This window comes from Stenella coeruleoalba, assembly GCF_951394435.1.
Source record: "Stenella coeruleoalba genome assembly, chromosome: 3".
Taxonomy (NCBI): Eukaryota; Metazoa; Chordata; class Mammalia; order Artiodactyla; family Delphinidae; genus Stenella; species Stenella coeruleoalba.
In genome coordinates, this window is record NC_137148.1 from 111,372,984 (window position 1) to 111,389,597 (window position 16,614).

Below are 16,614 nucleotides of genomic sequence, written 5' to 3' on the forward strand. Positions count from 1 at the left end.
GGCGCAAGACCGGAACACCGGCCAGGCCCGAACCGGAAGGAAAAAGAGGGAACAAGCAGAAAAGAGTTCCTGGTGGGCACTAACTGGAAGCCTCCTTGAGGGTGTAAGTGGCGAATACGAGCTGCTGTTGATCAAACTGGGGCCACTACACAAGGTTGGTTTTGAGCGGCGATGGGGGAGGGTCGCATTTTGACGGCAGCTTGAGTGACTGCAGATCCTCTAGGGAAGGGGAACTGGCGTGGAAGTTTATCCGACCTGCGTCTTAGATGCCCCCAGGCCCGTGAACACTTGCCACTTGTGTCGGATCCTAAAAGGATGCCTGGTGTCACCAGGCAGAGATTTCTTGTAAAACGAAACTTCCAAGGAAGTCTTGTGTAATTATAGTTTTCTAAGTTACCTAGTTACGTTAATATTCCATAGATCTGATTTCGACCTCAGTTGTTGACATTCATCCTTAAAACAGGGATAAAACGATTCATCAATCAAGAACATTTCTTGAACACCTCTTATATGCTTAAAACGTTTTTTTGAACTCATAGTAATCCTCCTTTTAAAAAACTCCCTTCCTACATGTCAAAACTCTAAAAGTCCCTCTTGAAAAGCAAATAATTCAGAGGGCTCCAGCCACCCCGCAAAAGAGGCCTTAATCTAATTGCTTAAGAACTAGACATGAGGTTCTGCTGGAGTGCCAGCCTCCAATGAATAAACTGAATATCACTGGAAGCGCCCAAGGAGTGCTGTCTTTGTTAGGGCTTTCATTTCTTTTTTCTGTAAAAAGAAGTTAAGTGTAAGAGGCCAAATCTCACTGTGCTGCTCGGAAATAAGATAAAGCACTATTACTATCCGATAAATGCTAATCCAGTTGGTCTCACCCCACCATGCACGTTAAAATCACACCTACAGAGCTTTTTAAAAGGTCCCATCCCCAGAGATCCTGATTTAAATGAGTTAGGGTAAAGGAACTGGTATTTTAAAACCTTCCTAAGTGTTTTCTATGCTGCTAAGGTTTATACTGAGAGACGTGTGGGGAAGGAGAGGTGGTCATGGTTTTTTGCTTATCACCACCAAAATATTCAGAATTGTCTTTCCTTTTGAAAAGTTATTCAACCATGTTATAAAATACTTTCTATCTATGTATAAGAATATCATAGTAGGGCTTCCCTGGTGGCGCAGTGGTTGAGAATCTGCCTGCTAATGCAGGGGACACGGGTTCGAGCCCTGGTCTGGGAAGATCCCACATGCCGCGGAACAACTAGGCCCGTGAGCCACAACTACCGAGCCTGCGCGTCTGGAGCCTGTGCTCCGCAACAAGAGAGGCCGCAATAGTGAGAGGCCCGCGCACCCCGATGAAGAGTGGCCCCCGCTTGCCACAACTAGAGAAAGCCCTTGCACAGAAACGAAGACCCAACACAGCCAAAAGTAAATAAATTAAGAATAGAATTCTTTAAAAAAAAAAGAATATCATAGTAAATCTTACAGTGGACCCAGACTTGTTGTAAAGCACATTTATTAAATATTTGTTGTTGGCTTAATATTGACAAGGGACAAAGCATGAATCAGAGTACCTGCTGTCAGTGAGCTCACCATCTAAAGCTACAGTCTCTACGGTATAAACTTATAGCTTTAAAACTATTCTTTCTACAAATAGGTTATAGCAGGCCTGGTAACCAGGACAGCCTATGATTCTTTCTTATACAGTAAAGCTCTAGGACTTAAATGAAATCTCCTCACTTGATTTTCTCAAAAGCGTTACTTCATTTTGGAAAATCATAATCTGTAGATTTCCAAAACAATTATAATAAATTGCTAGACAAATGACATAACGGATTTTAAAAAAAAAGTTTCTCTTTGGCATTTCACTGTAGGTAGCCCTACCAGTGTGTCTTCATCCTTAGTTATAGGGAGTATAAGGATTGCTGTGGCAGGAAGGCAAAAAAAATAAGAATATTCACCTTATTAGAGAACTACATTTGTGAATGCGTGTCTATCAAGAGTTAGGCCTGGCTAACTTGATTACCAAGGCAGTTATAAAAACAAGAGAAAGAATTCAGGGATTGAAGAAAGGGAGGTACCAGCAAAGTAGAGAACGTTAACCCTTTCTGGTTCCATGAAAGTATGGGCAACACTAAATTCCTCATTCTATATTCCTATAACACCTTGGGCTGAGGAATTGCCCCAATGGGTTAAAAGAGCTCAGAGTTCAGACCAGCAAAGCCCTGAAGAACAGAAATTGGCGGCAATAGAGGAAAGGAACTCAATGGCTAGAAGTAATGTCAGAATCCCAATGGTCAACATCCCTGAGCCCCCTAGAGGCGGGGCGGGGGGGGGGGGACATTTCAGGTCATTTACTTGCTAGTGTAGAAAACCTGAAATAAGTTACTCAGGCTAGATACATAACCCGCACCCACGTTTGCATGCTCTCTGCCCCAGATCTGAATCACAATATTAGGTTTCTCTGACAACCAACCACCTATTGATAACACTCTCTTGCGATCAACCCATTTCCTGACAAATACGACGGTACCCTATTGTACACAAATCCACGGACTCACACAAAACCTCAAATAAGAGGAGACCCATAAAGGAAAAACAATTCCGTAATTCTATAGGGATTGTAAACTAATATTAGATAATCTATACACGCGTTCTTTTATCTCTGCCCAGAATTCCCAACCCTGGAAACCCACTGCAATGCACATGCAGGATTTTTGGTGGCCCTAAGGAAGCATTTCAGGGGATTTTACTTAGTATGGGCCTCAGCATTGAGCTGGGGAAAACGGAGGTCCCTTCAGTGTTCCCCACATACCAGATTTGATAAGCCATTGAGCCAACTACGGGGCATTTTAAGTCCAAATTATTTTTGGCTCTATTTTAAAGATTTAAGAAGCAAAACAAACTATTGCTTCCGACACCACCTCATCAACTGCCGTTCATTGGACAAACTGGACGGAAAACTAATAAAGGTGTATACCCGCCCTCAGCCCCGTAAATTTAACTACCCGGTTCAAAGACCTGGCAGAAACTCGGACCCAGGCGACGCTCTCACGTGATCCGTTCTAATCGCGTCATAGGGACACGTGGTTCTAGATACTTCGTCCCCTCCCCCTCAGGCGTGGATTGTTGACAACACCGCCGGCAGTCACGTGATCTTACGTCATCCTACCTCCTTTCCCTGATATCTCTGGCCCCGGATGCGTCCCTCTCTCCCCACCCGGTTGAGCCTAAACTAGTAAAAGAGGGGGAAACTGGTTGGTGTTTCGGTTTCGGTATTTCTTAATCACAATCTCCAGCCTGAGCACAGAGAACAATAATTGGTCGATTCGTTCAGGAAGCCAAAATGGATAGCGTCCTTGCTAAAGGGCTCCCATAACGAGCTCTCCTACGTCCCGTCCCCTTCTCCCCATCCCTCACTCCATGGTACTGGCGGAGGGCGGAGGGATCTGGAGGCGGCGGAGGGAGACGTCATTGCAGGGTTGTTTGTGCAACCTCGGCTGAGGCAGTGACCCACAGTGATTCGACCGCCGCGCCGGGGGGTGGGGGGGCTGCGCGGGACTCTTTTTTTTCAGACTGACCGCGGGGCAGCTGGGGAGCATGTCGACCCCGGCCCGGAGGAGACTTATGCGGGATTTCAAGCGGTAAGGGCCTTCATCTTCGTCTGGATGACGGCTCCTCCCCAAAGCTACGGGGCTGCAGGGCGGGGATCCGGGAACCTTCCTCTCATGACCCTAAGAGGGCCGCTGTGGGCCCAGCGGGACGGATGGAAGCCCAGTCCTAGCCCCTGTTAGCACTCTTGTCCTTACCTGTTCATTCGTCCGACGTAAGAAATTTCGATACCTTCTCGCCACCCCTTCCCCCTCAAAAAGTAAAAAGATGGCCATGGGCTGTCCTAGGATTCCCTGCTGCCCACTTGTCCCAGTTGCCCGGTGTCTCGCCCTGGCGTTCAAACCTCCTCCCCCGCCCCTGCACCTTGCCGTACCTCCTCTCTCTGCCTTAAAAGCAGGCCCTTGCAGAAGCCTTTCCTCTCGCTAGCTGCACCAGTTAGCTTTGTTCGATGGCCTTGCGGTCTCCTTCGAGGGCCAGGGTTGGGGCCAAACCTTCCCTCCCTCCCCATTCTTTCTGCAGTGAGGGTGGGGTCTGATGCTCTGGGGCCGGGGGTTAACCGATCCTCCGAAACCCGACTCTCTCCCCGCCCTCTTGAAAGGACCTTGAGAACTGGCTTAGAGGGCTGGGACTCGGGCTGGCAACCCCAGCTGCCAGTGCTTTCTGGAACTCAGCTCTGTGGCCTGGTGTATAAAAAGCCCTATCTATAGCCTCCAAAGCCTGGGGAAATGCCGCCTTGGAGACTGGCGCTAACCTGATACTCCCTGGGCCTCCTTTTGTAAAGTAGGGTTTTGTTAGGAGGTGTTGGGGTTAGTGAGGAGGAAGTGACTTTTTTACAGTTGTTTCCCGTTGATTGAATGCTTGGAGGTACGGGGAGAAAAATGACCGAGAAAACTTAGCGCTACGCTCCTCTGCGCATTTTTAAGTGTTTTTCTAGGGAGACCCGCCCTGCTTGAGGCAAAATACCTAGTGTAAAAACTTAGAACGGCGGCTCGGGAAGTAACCTCTCAACTTCATTATAAACTCTTAAATGAGGCACTTGGAAGCCATTGTTTGGGGCTTTGTCCAGTTTATCATTGAGTGTATTCGTAACTTAGCCTTTATCTTTGGTGGGCGGGCTTCAAGCAGTATATCCTGTAACGCTTCTGTTCGTTGTGGCCTATTCTGCTTGAGGTTGACTAAAAAGAGCCATTCTGGGGGGTGACTAATATCAAGTATCATACCACATGGCAGTCTGTATATATATATATATATATATATATATATATATATATATAAAATGTAGCATTTATTTTTTACTGAGATGACAGTCTTTAAAAGGAGATGCTCATTTTGGTGCAGAACTCACTTTCTACAGCTTGAAACCAGTACATTTCAGATTAACTCCCATGAGTGAAATTCAAATATTAAAACTTCCCAGTTCGTGGCCATTGTTACCCTGGTTTCTTACTGCAATTCTCTGCTTAATTCTGAGTTGTATACTTGGCATCTTTGGTAGTTTTCCAAGGGTCTTCGGTTGCAAGAATTTGATTATGACAAATGTTGGAAGGTAGCTTTGTATTGAGTTGCATGATCTGAGAGGTAGATTAGTGTTGGTGCAGAGCTTTTAAAATAGGGACTGAGGGGAAAACCTAACCAAAGCTTTGATTACTTTAAAACCTATTGCCAATTGAAGCAAATGGGATAAAGTAACTCTACTGCCTAAAACTAGTTTCCTAATTAAATTGGATATACGTGTGTTTTCAGTCATTTAGTGTTTACACTGAGGTGGGTTTCTTTTGGTTTTGGTTTTGGTTTTGGGGGGAGGAATATTTGGTGGCCATGTTGCACAAGTAACTGTGGTTAGGACTCACGAAGTCTTTGCATGTTCACAACAGTAAAATTGTTTTTTCATTTGAGGTTTTTACTTTGTTGTTACTGTTGAAGGCAGTTCTTGAACAGATATCTTAACTTTGGTGATATTTGAAGAGGGATGACTCCAAGGCGCTTTTAAGTCATGGTTTATTCCAGCCCAGCACAAGAGCAAGGAAATTGATTTACTTTGTTTCTCAAAGTAGATGGTGTACAGTCCATAGGTGTTCTGTTTGGCGTTCTTAGTGGCCTTAATGTTCAACTCTTAAAATTTCTACTCTGGATTTCTAGATTGCAAGAGGACCCACCTGTGGGTGTCAGTGGCGCACCATCTGAAAACAACATCATGCAGTGGAATGCAGTTATATTTGGGTGAGTTGAAAGAAATGACAAATGGTAGGTGTGGTGATTCTTTTAAGAAAAGTGAATGTATAACAAGTAGGAAAGGAAGCTGAGGGATCAGGGATCTTACAGAAACTGCAAGGTAAAAAAGAATTCTGAGAAGAGTTTCGGCAGTTACATAAAATTTATGATTTTATGATCACTTTGGGCTTTACTTGATAAAAATGTCATTTGAGACTAAAGGAGAAAGATAAATTATTTTGTGGAAAATGTGCCAAGCAAATTCTTATGCTTGCATTCTACTAGAACTGTAAAAAGGCTAGGAACCAAAAATACTAGAACTTCCACCATGGTAAGGATTTAAATGAAAAATGTTTCACACCTCAGTGTGAAATAATTGAATGGAGCCTTTTGAGATGCATTCTTACCTTTTACAGATAGTATATATTTTATATATGCTTTTTAATTTAAATTTTCCATATGGTTTTTCTTTAGTTTTCTAGAACTGGATTGTATTTTCTTTCACTCTTTTTAAACTAGGGTTTTGCACTAAAACTTTAAAGGATTACTTTTTGTAAACAGAATTCTGAATTGCTCTTGAATCAGTTATGAGAGTCTACGTTAAACACTAGTGGAAAAATGAGGGTAGTTTACACTTCTAATTCAGGCTGTTAGCATGCTTCTTTGAGATCCTGAATGTGCCTTGCAAGTGGTAATTAAACTTCATGTTGCTGCTTAGGAAAGATGAAATTGGAATGTGGTAGCAAGAAAAAGATTTGGGCAAAAGAAACTGGCTTTCTTGGTGACATCAGATAAATCCAGTCGATTTGAACAAGAGCTATTGCTCTTTTGAAAAGCAGGACACTTTGGTGTCATAATTATCTTTTTTTTTTTTTTTTCTTGTGGTACGCGGGCCTCTCACCGCTGTGGCCTCTTCTGCTGCGGAGCACAGGCTCCGGACGCGCAGGCCCAGCGGCCATGGCTCACGGGCCCAGCCACTCCACGGCATGTGGGATCCTCCCGGACCAGGCCACAAACCAGCGTCCTCCGCATCGGCAGGCGGACTCCCAACCACTGCGCCACCAGGGAAGCCCTTCTTTTTTTAATATAAATTTATTTATTTATTTTTGGTTGCATTGCTGTGCATGGGCTTTCTCTAGTTGCAGCGAGTGGGGGCTACTCGTTGCAGTGCCCAGGCTTCTCATTGCGGAGGCTTCTCTTGTTGCAGAGCACATGCTCTAGGTGCGCAGGCTTCAGTAGTTGTGGCAGGCAGGCTTAGTTGCTCCGCGGCATGTTGGGATCTTCCTGGACCAGGGCTCGAACATTTGTTCCCTGCATTGGCAGGCGGATTCTTAACCACTGCGTCACCAGGGAAGTCCATGGTGTCATAATTATCTTAAACTAAAGGGTATTGATTTCCATCTTACATTGAAAGTAAGACTTTTCCTCTTAAGAATACAGATATTTACAAAAGCGTTGGTATTTATGAACTGAATTCTTTTTGTGCTAAAATTATGACAAGTTTTTTTTGTTTTGTTTTTTGAAAAGCCACCCTAAAAGGAAAACTTTGAAAATTAAAGTTACCCTTTATGTCTACATCAATAAAAATCCAGGGCTATGGTGATACTAAATTAATAATAACTTAAATACTCCACAAATTACCAGAATGAGCCCCTCTTTCTCTGAGTTTATTCTTTCCACTTGTGAAAATCAGGAAAAAGCAGAATGAAAAACTTCTTTTAATCAGAAATCTTCTTGTTTTCAGACCAGAAGGGACACCCTTTGAAGATGGTAAGTCATTCTCAATGTTTTCTATTAAGAGGCTTCTTTTAAGTAGGGAATTGTAACACCAACCTATCTAGCTAACTAGTTTCTATTGTTAATAGGTCAAATTGTAACTAAATAATGCTACTGAGAATTTATAGTTTACAAAGGACTGTCTTCTCAAATCAGCTTGATCACCTTCATTACTAGTTCCCTGTTACTTTGGTATTGGCTGTAGAACTCTAAGCCTAGATTAGATGGTGGGGTCTATGTTGAGAATAGTTTAAATGGCTTTGTATCATGCTAAAAGTGTCCCTGAGGTAAACATCAGAAGGGTAATCATGCGTTTTTAACTTTATGTATATTGATCAGGTGCTGAGCTGAAATTGTTCTTAATCATACACAGCGGCCAGTAGCTTCACGTAACAGCTAGCATTTGACACCCGTAAATAGTTACCATTCTGCAGGACCTTTTGCGTCTTAAATTCAGTATTTTCACCAAGAGCCAGGAAAATGGAAAACTTCTTCTAACATGTTTTTATAGTTGAACTTCTCAAATTGATTTTAACCAGATACTTAGTTTCCCTAATTATAGCATGGATTTTTAAAAATTGTTAAACAGGTTTGTCTTAGTTATCACAGTGGCTTCAGAATTAACCCATCGAGGATATTTGTACAAATAATGATTGCAGAAGTATTTTTAAGGAGATAACCTGAATGTTCAATAGGAGAAGTGGTTAAGCAAATTATGATATATCTAGACTCTAGAATATTACGTACCTATTAAAGAATAAGGTAGATCTGGACATATATCTGAGGAGACAAAAAAGTTGCAGAATGTATGTTGTAATACCACATTTTTACTAAATACATGCATGCAAGTGTGTGTGGTTAAAGGGGGTTATATACTATACTGTTACCAGTGGTTACCTCTAAATGGGGGTTAAGGAGTTGAAGGGAGGTACTCAAGGAGTTCAGCTTTTTACTTTATACCAGAGGATTCTTAAGGGTGGTCCATAAACCCCTTAAGTTCCCTGTGACCCTTTCAGGGGTTCCATGGGATCAAAACTGTCTTCATACCAGTAGTGAGACATTTGCCTTTTTCATTGTATTAACATTAGCTCTGATGGTACAAAAGCGATAGTGGTTAAAACTGGCCCTAAGCAGTTTAGCACCTTGGCATATATCAAGACAGTGGCACCAAACTGCTGGGAGTCATTGTATTTTTTGCATTTTAAAAGATGCCAGTTTCAGTTTAAAATGTCTTCATGAAAAAGTGGGAATTTATTAATATTACTAAATTCTGACCGTTGAGTATGCATCCTTTTAACATTCTGCGTGATGAAGTTGGAAGTATGCATGAAACACTTCTCTTGCATACCAAACTATGATGGTCGTCTAGAGGGAAAGCAGTTCTGCAGTCGTTTGAGCTGCAACTTCAATTACTGCTTTTCTCGTGGAACATTTTTTACTTGAAGGAATGACTGACAGACAAACTCCGGTTATTTAGACTCGAGTATGTATTTGGTTGACATATTCTTAAAAGTTACCAAAATAAGCTGTTAGGTCAAGCTAAGTGACTGACAGTATTTGTAGCTGCTGATAAAATGACGGCTTCCCAATACTTTTAAGACTTCTCTCATGAGATCAGTAGGTGGTATTACCTGTTGTGATTTTTTTTTTGATGGAGTGTATATGTAATGAAATATGGCTACATTTAGAAGATTTGGATAACTCAGTGAACCAATATTTTCCAAATGGCCAATGTATTAGAAAATTATGGATGGATAAAAGATATATGCAGTATGCAACAGTTGTTAATGTAACTGATGCAGAAAGTTTATGTGGTTTCAGATTCTACATTGCAGCTAACCTTTAAAAACGTACCATTTCTTCGGTGTAATATCAAAGAATATCTACAATTATCTGAAAAGGCTATGAAAATAGTCTTTTCCTTTTTCATTTGCATATTTGTGTGAGGCCTGATTTTCTTCCTGTACCTCAACCAAAACAGCACGTTGCAACAGATTGAACGCAGAAGCAGCTAAGAGAATGCAGCTGTCTTCTATTAAGCTAATCATTTAAGAGATTTGCCAATATGTTAAACAATGTTACACTTCTCACTAACTTGGTTGGGGGAAATATAGTTATTTTCATTAAATGTTACTTAGGTTAATGTGTATACAGTTGTTAATAAATATGTTAAGTTTTCCTTGAGTTATAGTTTCTAATATAGTAAATATAGATAGAGCCTGTGACGTGCTGGAGGCAGCTTATACCGATTATGAGAATAGATTGTTTAAAAATTTGGGGGAATTTTTGCAAGTTGGTTATTAAAGAGCCCATATTTTAAAATTATTTTCAATTTTTGTTGGAAATACCATAAAATGGTATGCTGTTGCATGTATCTCTTCCCAACTTCACATTCAGTGACTTCACTTTGGAAACTTGGCATGGTTGGGAGTAAGAGTATAAAGGGGTCCTGAGACCCCATAATGTGAATTTTAAAAGGTTAAAAAAAGCTGTTTCATATTTGTGTTTGTCTGAAGTGTTTATGTTGTACATTTTTATAATTAAAACTGTAAAATTATAGAATTAGGTATAAGGCTATCTTTGCTAATGAACTGTACATTTCATAGAATCTCTATTAATATATCAAAATGTGAATTAAATATCATCTTTGATTTTGTTTGTATCTTTGGCCTCCCTAATCCCAAAGTTCCAAACAAAACATGTGAAGAGGTAGAGGTTACATACTGAATATATGACTAATGAAAATAAAATATTAAATATTTTACTGAACACATGCCTCTGATACTGGAGTCATGAGTTTAGAATTTAGGGTGAGAAAGGGTTTTTGTTTTGTTTTTTTTAAACTGCATTGATGAAATAAGGAAAGAAGCTTGTGGAGACATCTGGAATGGTTTTAAACTTTTATTGACTTCATTAGGAATAAGCCTCAACTTACTATGCCCAAGGTGTTGTGGTTGGAGCACGTATCCAACCTTCAGGTAGATTTCCTCAGAAGGACTCTGGATAGTGAATAAATGCAAAAGGAGGCTAGAAAGACAAACACGAAACTATTAACAGTGGTTGTTTCTGCTAAATAGATTTGGAATTTGAGTTAAGAGCTCTTCTTTGTACACTCTGAACAGATAGACTTTATTATAAATGCATAATTTTTTTAAATGCCTGTCTCTTTTGACCATAAGATAATGATTTAGACTGACCAAAATGTACTGTATTGGTCTATAACCAACAGTAGGCAGTTACACTAATGCTTAACTGATTCTTGGCATACTTAAGTGATAGGGACAGAGCAGACTTTTCACATTAGTGGCCATGCCTCCAATCTGAGTCCTTTGTCATGTGGTGGTGAGCCCATCTCAAAATCATTTGGCACCCCCTTCTAAGTTACAATAAATTATTTGTAGTTCCTCAAATGTGCATTTAAAATTTTGGTAGCTAGGGCAGAATTGCTTTCCAACAATATGACAGTTAATGTTCCCACCAGTAGCACATGTAAGTGCTGTACCCCCCAAGTGCTTGCCAATGCTGTATGTTATCAGTACCTAAATAGTATATTTAGTATGTTTTATGCGCTAAACCAAAATTGACATTAATTTTTGTATGGTCGTGCAAAAGCCAGCATGGGCTTGGGAGTTCATTGATGAAGAGAGAGAAAAGTTATGCTTGTCTTTACTGTAATTATTTTGGTTTGTTTCTATCTAGGTACTTTTAAACTAGTAATAGAATTTTCTGAAGAATATCCAAATAAACCGCCAACTGTTAGGTTTTTATCCAAAATGTTTCATCCAAATGGTAAGTAGCAATTTATTAGCCTTTGCAAATGATAGGAGGAAAAAAGAGTTGTTTCATCCTTTTAGGTCTTGCCCATACTTCTCGTTATTAGGGCCCACTTCTAGATGTTGCTTCTATGTCAATATTAACCATACTTTTGTAGTCTGGAATCTTATCAAGGTTCTAGATTTGAGATAAAGTTTTGTTTTAATAACTTCTGATTTTAAAGTAATATCTATTTATTTATCAAAATGTGAAAGATACTAAGGATTTATAGCTTAAAATTTAGCTTGCAGGTAAATGTACAAAATTAAGATCATGTTGTATGTAAGGTTAAGTAATTTATATATAACATGAACATTTTCACTTATTAAACATTCTTTTGTATCTTTTTTTTTCTCCTCCTTTGGCCGCCCCACGCGGCTTTGGGGTCTTAGTTCCCCAACGAGGGATCAAACCTGGGCCCCCGGCAGGGAGAGCATGGAGTCCTAACCACTGGACCACCAGGGAATTCCCTATGTCATTCTTAATGGCTGCAAAATGTTCTGTTATATGAGTTTATCATTATTTATTTAATCATTGTCCAGTTGGTGATTTTTAATTGTTTACAGTTTTAAACAGCACATTTTTCTTGAAAATAAATCTTCTCAAATACCCACGAATAAGTTTTTAGAAGTAGGATTACTAGGTCAAAGGTTTGTATGTTTTTAAGGGTTTTTTTTAAATACAGTTTTCCTTCCTTGTTACTATTTTTACTTTTAGCAGTTTATTACTATTTTCCATAAATGATTGCTAAGTGACTTTTGTAATTAAATTTGCTCTTCCTGACTTATTGCTCTTTACTTCTAATAAATTTGTATTCCTGGATTATAAATTACTGTATGAAAGACTTATTTTCCAGAATATTTAAGTTCTCTTTCCCTTTTATATCCTTTGCACATTTAAATGTGGTTTTCCTTCAGTTAACTTACTTTCAGGAGGAACATTTTCAGAGGTCCTCTTGATTGTGCATCTAGTCTAGAACTACAGACTACGTGAGAAAACTGCAGGCAGATAGGGATCTCCCTACTCATAGGAGAGAGGTGTGTTTGTGTGTCTGGAATCAAGGTGACTTCCCAATAATAGATTAGATCATAGATTTAGCCTTTGTGCTTTATTGCTGTGAAGTTGCTTTTTCTTTCAAGGTCTTCCCCCACCCAGAGGCAAGGCAGCTTTAATTTTATTTTCTGTTTCTGTTCTGAGGAAATTTTCAAGTCACTTATTATCATTTATTCTACTGTAGCTTTACTAGCTTAGACTTGTTAGTGAATCGACCCAAACTGTAGTAAGGGAGCTCTGTAAATCAAGGTAGAAAAGACTGGAATGTGCAAGGAGTATATGTGTATAGGCTTAAGATTTTCAGCCTTAACAAATTTATAAGGAAACAGCGTATTTGATTTTTATCCCTTCATATTAATAACATGGTTTCCCTTTTTTCCACTATCAGTACCTTATTTAGTTAACTTCCTAGTTTGCTTTTTTTTAAACATCTTTATTAAAAGATTCACATACTGTGCTACTCACCCATTTAAGTTGTACAATTCAGTGGTTTTTAGTATCTTCACTGAGTTGTGCAACCATCACCATTATCAATTTTAGAACATTTTTATCACCCTCCCCCCAAAATCCCATGCCTATTAGCAGTCACTCCCCATCCCCATCCCCCCCCCGCCTCCCAGCCATAGGCAACCACTGATGTATTTTCACTCTACAGGTTTGCTTATTCCGGACATTTCATATAAATGGAATCATTTAATATATGTGGTCCTTTGTGATTGATTTCTTTCAGCTGACACAGTTTTCAGGTTCATCTGTGTTGTAACACATACCTGTACTTCATTTCCTTTTATTGCTGAATGATAATCCATTGTATGGATAGACTACATTTTGTTCATTCATCAGTTGATGGATGTTCAGTTTCTAGTTTACTTTTGGATTACTTCTCAAAAATAGTTACTAGTTCAAAACTTTAAAATCATTTTACAGTTTTATGGGTTTTACAGAGGTGATGATTTTTGCTTTGGACTTGCTAAGTTTGATGTTCCTATGGGATACACAGTAAGCGGTTGATTATGCTGCTTTAAAGCTGAGAGTTAAATCTGGTCTAACGCTAACAATTGGAAGTACCTAGCACATAGATAGTAATAATTGAGGCCATGAATAAAATTGCCCAGAGGGTGTGTAATGGGTAAGAAGGAAGAGGACCGAGGATAGAGCCCTGAGGAATGACAGTACTTAAGTGTAATTTGCCTCCTCTCCCCAAAAAGGCCTCACTTATTCCTGTTTGATGCAGAGTGGTCTGGCTTGTTCTGCATTCCACAGTTTGGCAGTATCTATAACATTTAAATATATTTATCCTTTGTCAACACAGCAATTCTGCTTCTGGAAATTTATTGTAGAGATAAATAATCTGGCAAGTTCTGGATAAAAATTTATGTTCATTGTATTCTCACATAATCAGTTCAGGAGGGGGGAAAAGCCTCTCAAATGTTAGACTTTTAAAACGGTAATCCCTTGATTTTTATTTTTATTATGAAAGGAATGCATACTTATTGGAAAAACAGATCATAAAGTACAAGGAAAGGTAAAGAAGATAATACCCTTCATAATCCTACTATTTACAGATATTTACATTTTGGCATTTAGTCTTACAAATGTTTTTGTGACTGCATATACTTCAGATGAAAATATTTATAAATAATTCTTTATAAAAAATGGAATTATCCTAAATAAGTAATTGGAAGCTTATTAATGTAATATATTGAGGGTGTCATTCTACATTAATTAACATATGGTAGATGTATATCATTTCTGGCGGCAGTATTGGTATGTACCGTTAATAATGTACCATTATTTAGCCAGTCCCCTCACTGTGGACCAAAGGTAGTTTCCAGTTTGTCACTTCTATAAAGAGTATTATAGTGAACATCCTGTAAATAAAACTTTGCATGTCCATGATTATTACTTTTAGAGTAGAATTGCTATGTCAAAAATTCAGCTTTTTTATCCCCCCAAGAATTTTATTTAGGAATATTTGGAAATGTGGAATTTAAACAGATTTGCTATATGGTATGTAATGAAAAAATTTAACTCTCACTCAGCCTCCTGATCAAAAGGCGCGTAAAGAGTCCTTAGTTTGAGACTGATTTTCCTGTGAGACAAAAAGTTTTAGTTATTGACTAATGTTCAAGATTTCTGACTGAGCCAAGCATTCGGTTTGTGGTAAAAATTTCTCTTTAATTGTTAGAAATGACAAAGTTAATATGTAACCAATTTTAGTGTTGTCTTTGCAGTGTATGCTGATGGTAGCATATGTTTAGATATCCTTCAGAATAGATGGAGTCCAACATACGATGTATCTTCTATCTTAACATCAATTCAGGTAAGCATGTGTTAGGATGCATCTTAACTTCAAGATTCTATGGGATATAATTGGCTCTTTTAGGATCAATTTAAAGGCCAAGTGAGCAAACTAACCTTCCCAACACTAAGGTAACCAGTGGCAGAGCTTGGACAAAACCCTCATGATTTTTATACAACCGATCTGCTTTTTCATTTGTGACCACATTGGATCAAATACACAATCATTCTGATCAAATTTAAGTATAAAGTGTTCTCACAGGTCAGGTGTTTGTTTTGTTTCGTTTGGGTTTTTTGGTTTTTTTTTTTTTTTTGCCACACCACAAGGCTTGTGGAATCTTAGTTCCCTGACCAGGGATTGAACCCATACCCCCTGCAGTGAAGGTGCAGCGTCCTAACCACTGGACCACCAGGGAATTCCCTCACGGGTCAAGTATTATTCGTGCCCAAAAAGAAGAGTCTTCTTGGGGAGAGATAAAGATGATTGTTTAGAAAAAAACATAGGGACCTCAAGAAACTGCAGAAGTGCAGAGAAGCATTGAGTATGTTGCCCCATCCAAGAAATTCTATTTTAAACGAAAGTAAATAACTATTTGCCAAAGTACTCTGGCAGAATATTTGAGTTGACCTTGAATGACAGTTTGGGGGAGGGGTGGGGGGTGAGTGATGTTTTAGTTATATGGATTTGAGAGGAGCAGAAGTAACGTTTTTGGTTTATGACCTTTTTAAAGTTTTTTCTGTCACACTTCTGCTTTAATTCAGGTCATCTTATAAAGTGTTTTCGGCTTTCCTGTTTCATTCCCTTGCTGCTAGGTGCATATGTTTTGTTGATTAAAGGAAACAAGGTACACCACCCAACTTACTGTCAGAAATTTGCAAACTTACCTCAGTAATAGAGTTTAACTTTGGAAAATGTTAGTTGCTAAGCTATTTTATAGATATTGTGTATTAACCAAATCAAGTTGTTTATTTCCTGGTTAATGTCTCAGTATGCTGAAGAATACTGTTCTTTTCCAATTTCTTTGAGATTAGAGATCTTAAGGCAATTAAGAACTATCTGTTTTGAAAGCTTAAGTTTTCTAGCAGCAGGAAACTTCTTACTGTATTTATCAAACCATTTCTGAAAGTACTTAGATCTAAAAATATGTAAGACGTACTAATTTCTGTCTTTCTTCATAGAATAATTTCTGTTTTATACAACTTCTGTGCTCCATATCGGACCCATGTTAATATAAAGAATAACTCTACAAATATGTTTTATCTCTGTCTTTCCTTCTAGTCTCTGCTGGATGAACCAAATCCAAATAGTCCAGCCAATAGCCAGGCAGCACAGCTTTATCAGGAAAACAAACGAGAATACGAGAAAAGAGTTTCGGCCATTGTTGAACAAAGCTGGAATGATTCATAATAGACAACTGGTCTGTTAATCTTTTTCATCATTGTTGTGTATAATTTACCTCTCAGTAGAAAGGCTAACAAATTTTAAGTGCCACAGGTTTTAAGGATTCTGCAGAAAAAAAAACCTTCGGTTTAGAACCTACAAAAGCTTGTGTATCTTGATTAATGTACTTTTTATTGCATGGTGTGAACTAAGTTATTGCTTACATAAATTTGTAATATATCCTGTTTGTATTTTTTTCCAAGTGTATAATGTTGGTGTGGAGTTTTCATGACAGAATATACACATTTTGTAAATCTGTACTTTTTTCAAATATTGAATGCCTTATTTTTGAATTCTTTAGATTTTTAAATTGGAGAAAAGCACTTAAAGTTTTTTATATATGAATATTACATGTAAAGCTGTTAAAATACATAACTTCAGTGCAAGAGACTTTGTCACTTATTTCCTTATCTGAG

At 38.8% G+C, this 16,614-nt stretch overlaps 2 protein-coding genes across 4 annotated transcripts in view; one reads left to right on the forward strand and one right to left on the reverse strand.

Annotated features, from left to right (window-relative positions):
- CDKL3 (cyclin dependent kinase like 3) overlaps nucleotides 1-3,113 on the reverse strand; it is an 86,906-nt gene extending 83,793 nt beyond the window's left edge. The window contains exon 1 of one of the 2 annotated variants that reach the window (XM_079917691.1): nucleotides 3,013-3,113. The gene's annotated coding sequence lies outside the window, so the exon portion shown is untranslated. The remainder of the gene's footprint in view (nucleotides 1-3,012) is intronic. The other variant, XM_079917690.1, reaches the window with a different exon arrangement.
- On the forward strand, nucleotides 17-16,584 carry UBE2B (ubiquitin conjugating enzyme E2 B). 2 transcript variants are annotated; one of them, XM_079917695.1, is made up of 6 exons: nucleotides 17-154; nucleotides 5,743-5,823; nucleotides 7,559-7,584; nucleotides 11,290-11,379; nucleotides 14,691-14,779; nucleotides 16,037-16,584. In XM_079917695.1, the coding sequence occupies exons 2-6, from the start codon at nucleotides 5,798-5,800 to the stop codon at nucleotides 16,163-16,165; spliced, it is 360 nt and encodes a 119-aa protein (XP_079773821.1). In that variant the 5' UTR covers nucleotides 17-154; nucleotides 5,743-5,797; the 3' UTR covers nucleotides 16,166-16,584. The 2 variants fall into 2 exon arrangements, with proteins under 2 accessions (XP_079773821.1, XP_079773820.1); XM_079917694.1 differs by lacking the exon at nucleotides 17-154 and adding an exon at nucleotides 3,402-3,635.
- The last annotated feature ends 30 nt before the right edge of the window (nucleotides 16,585-16,614 follow it).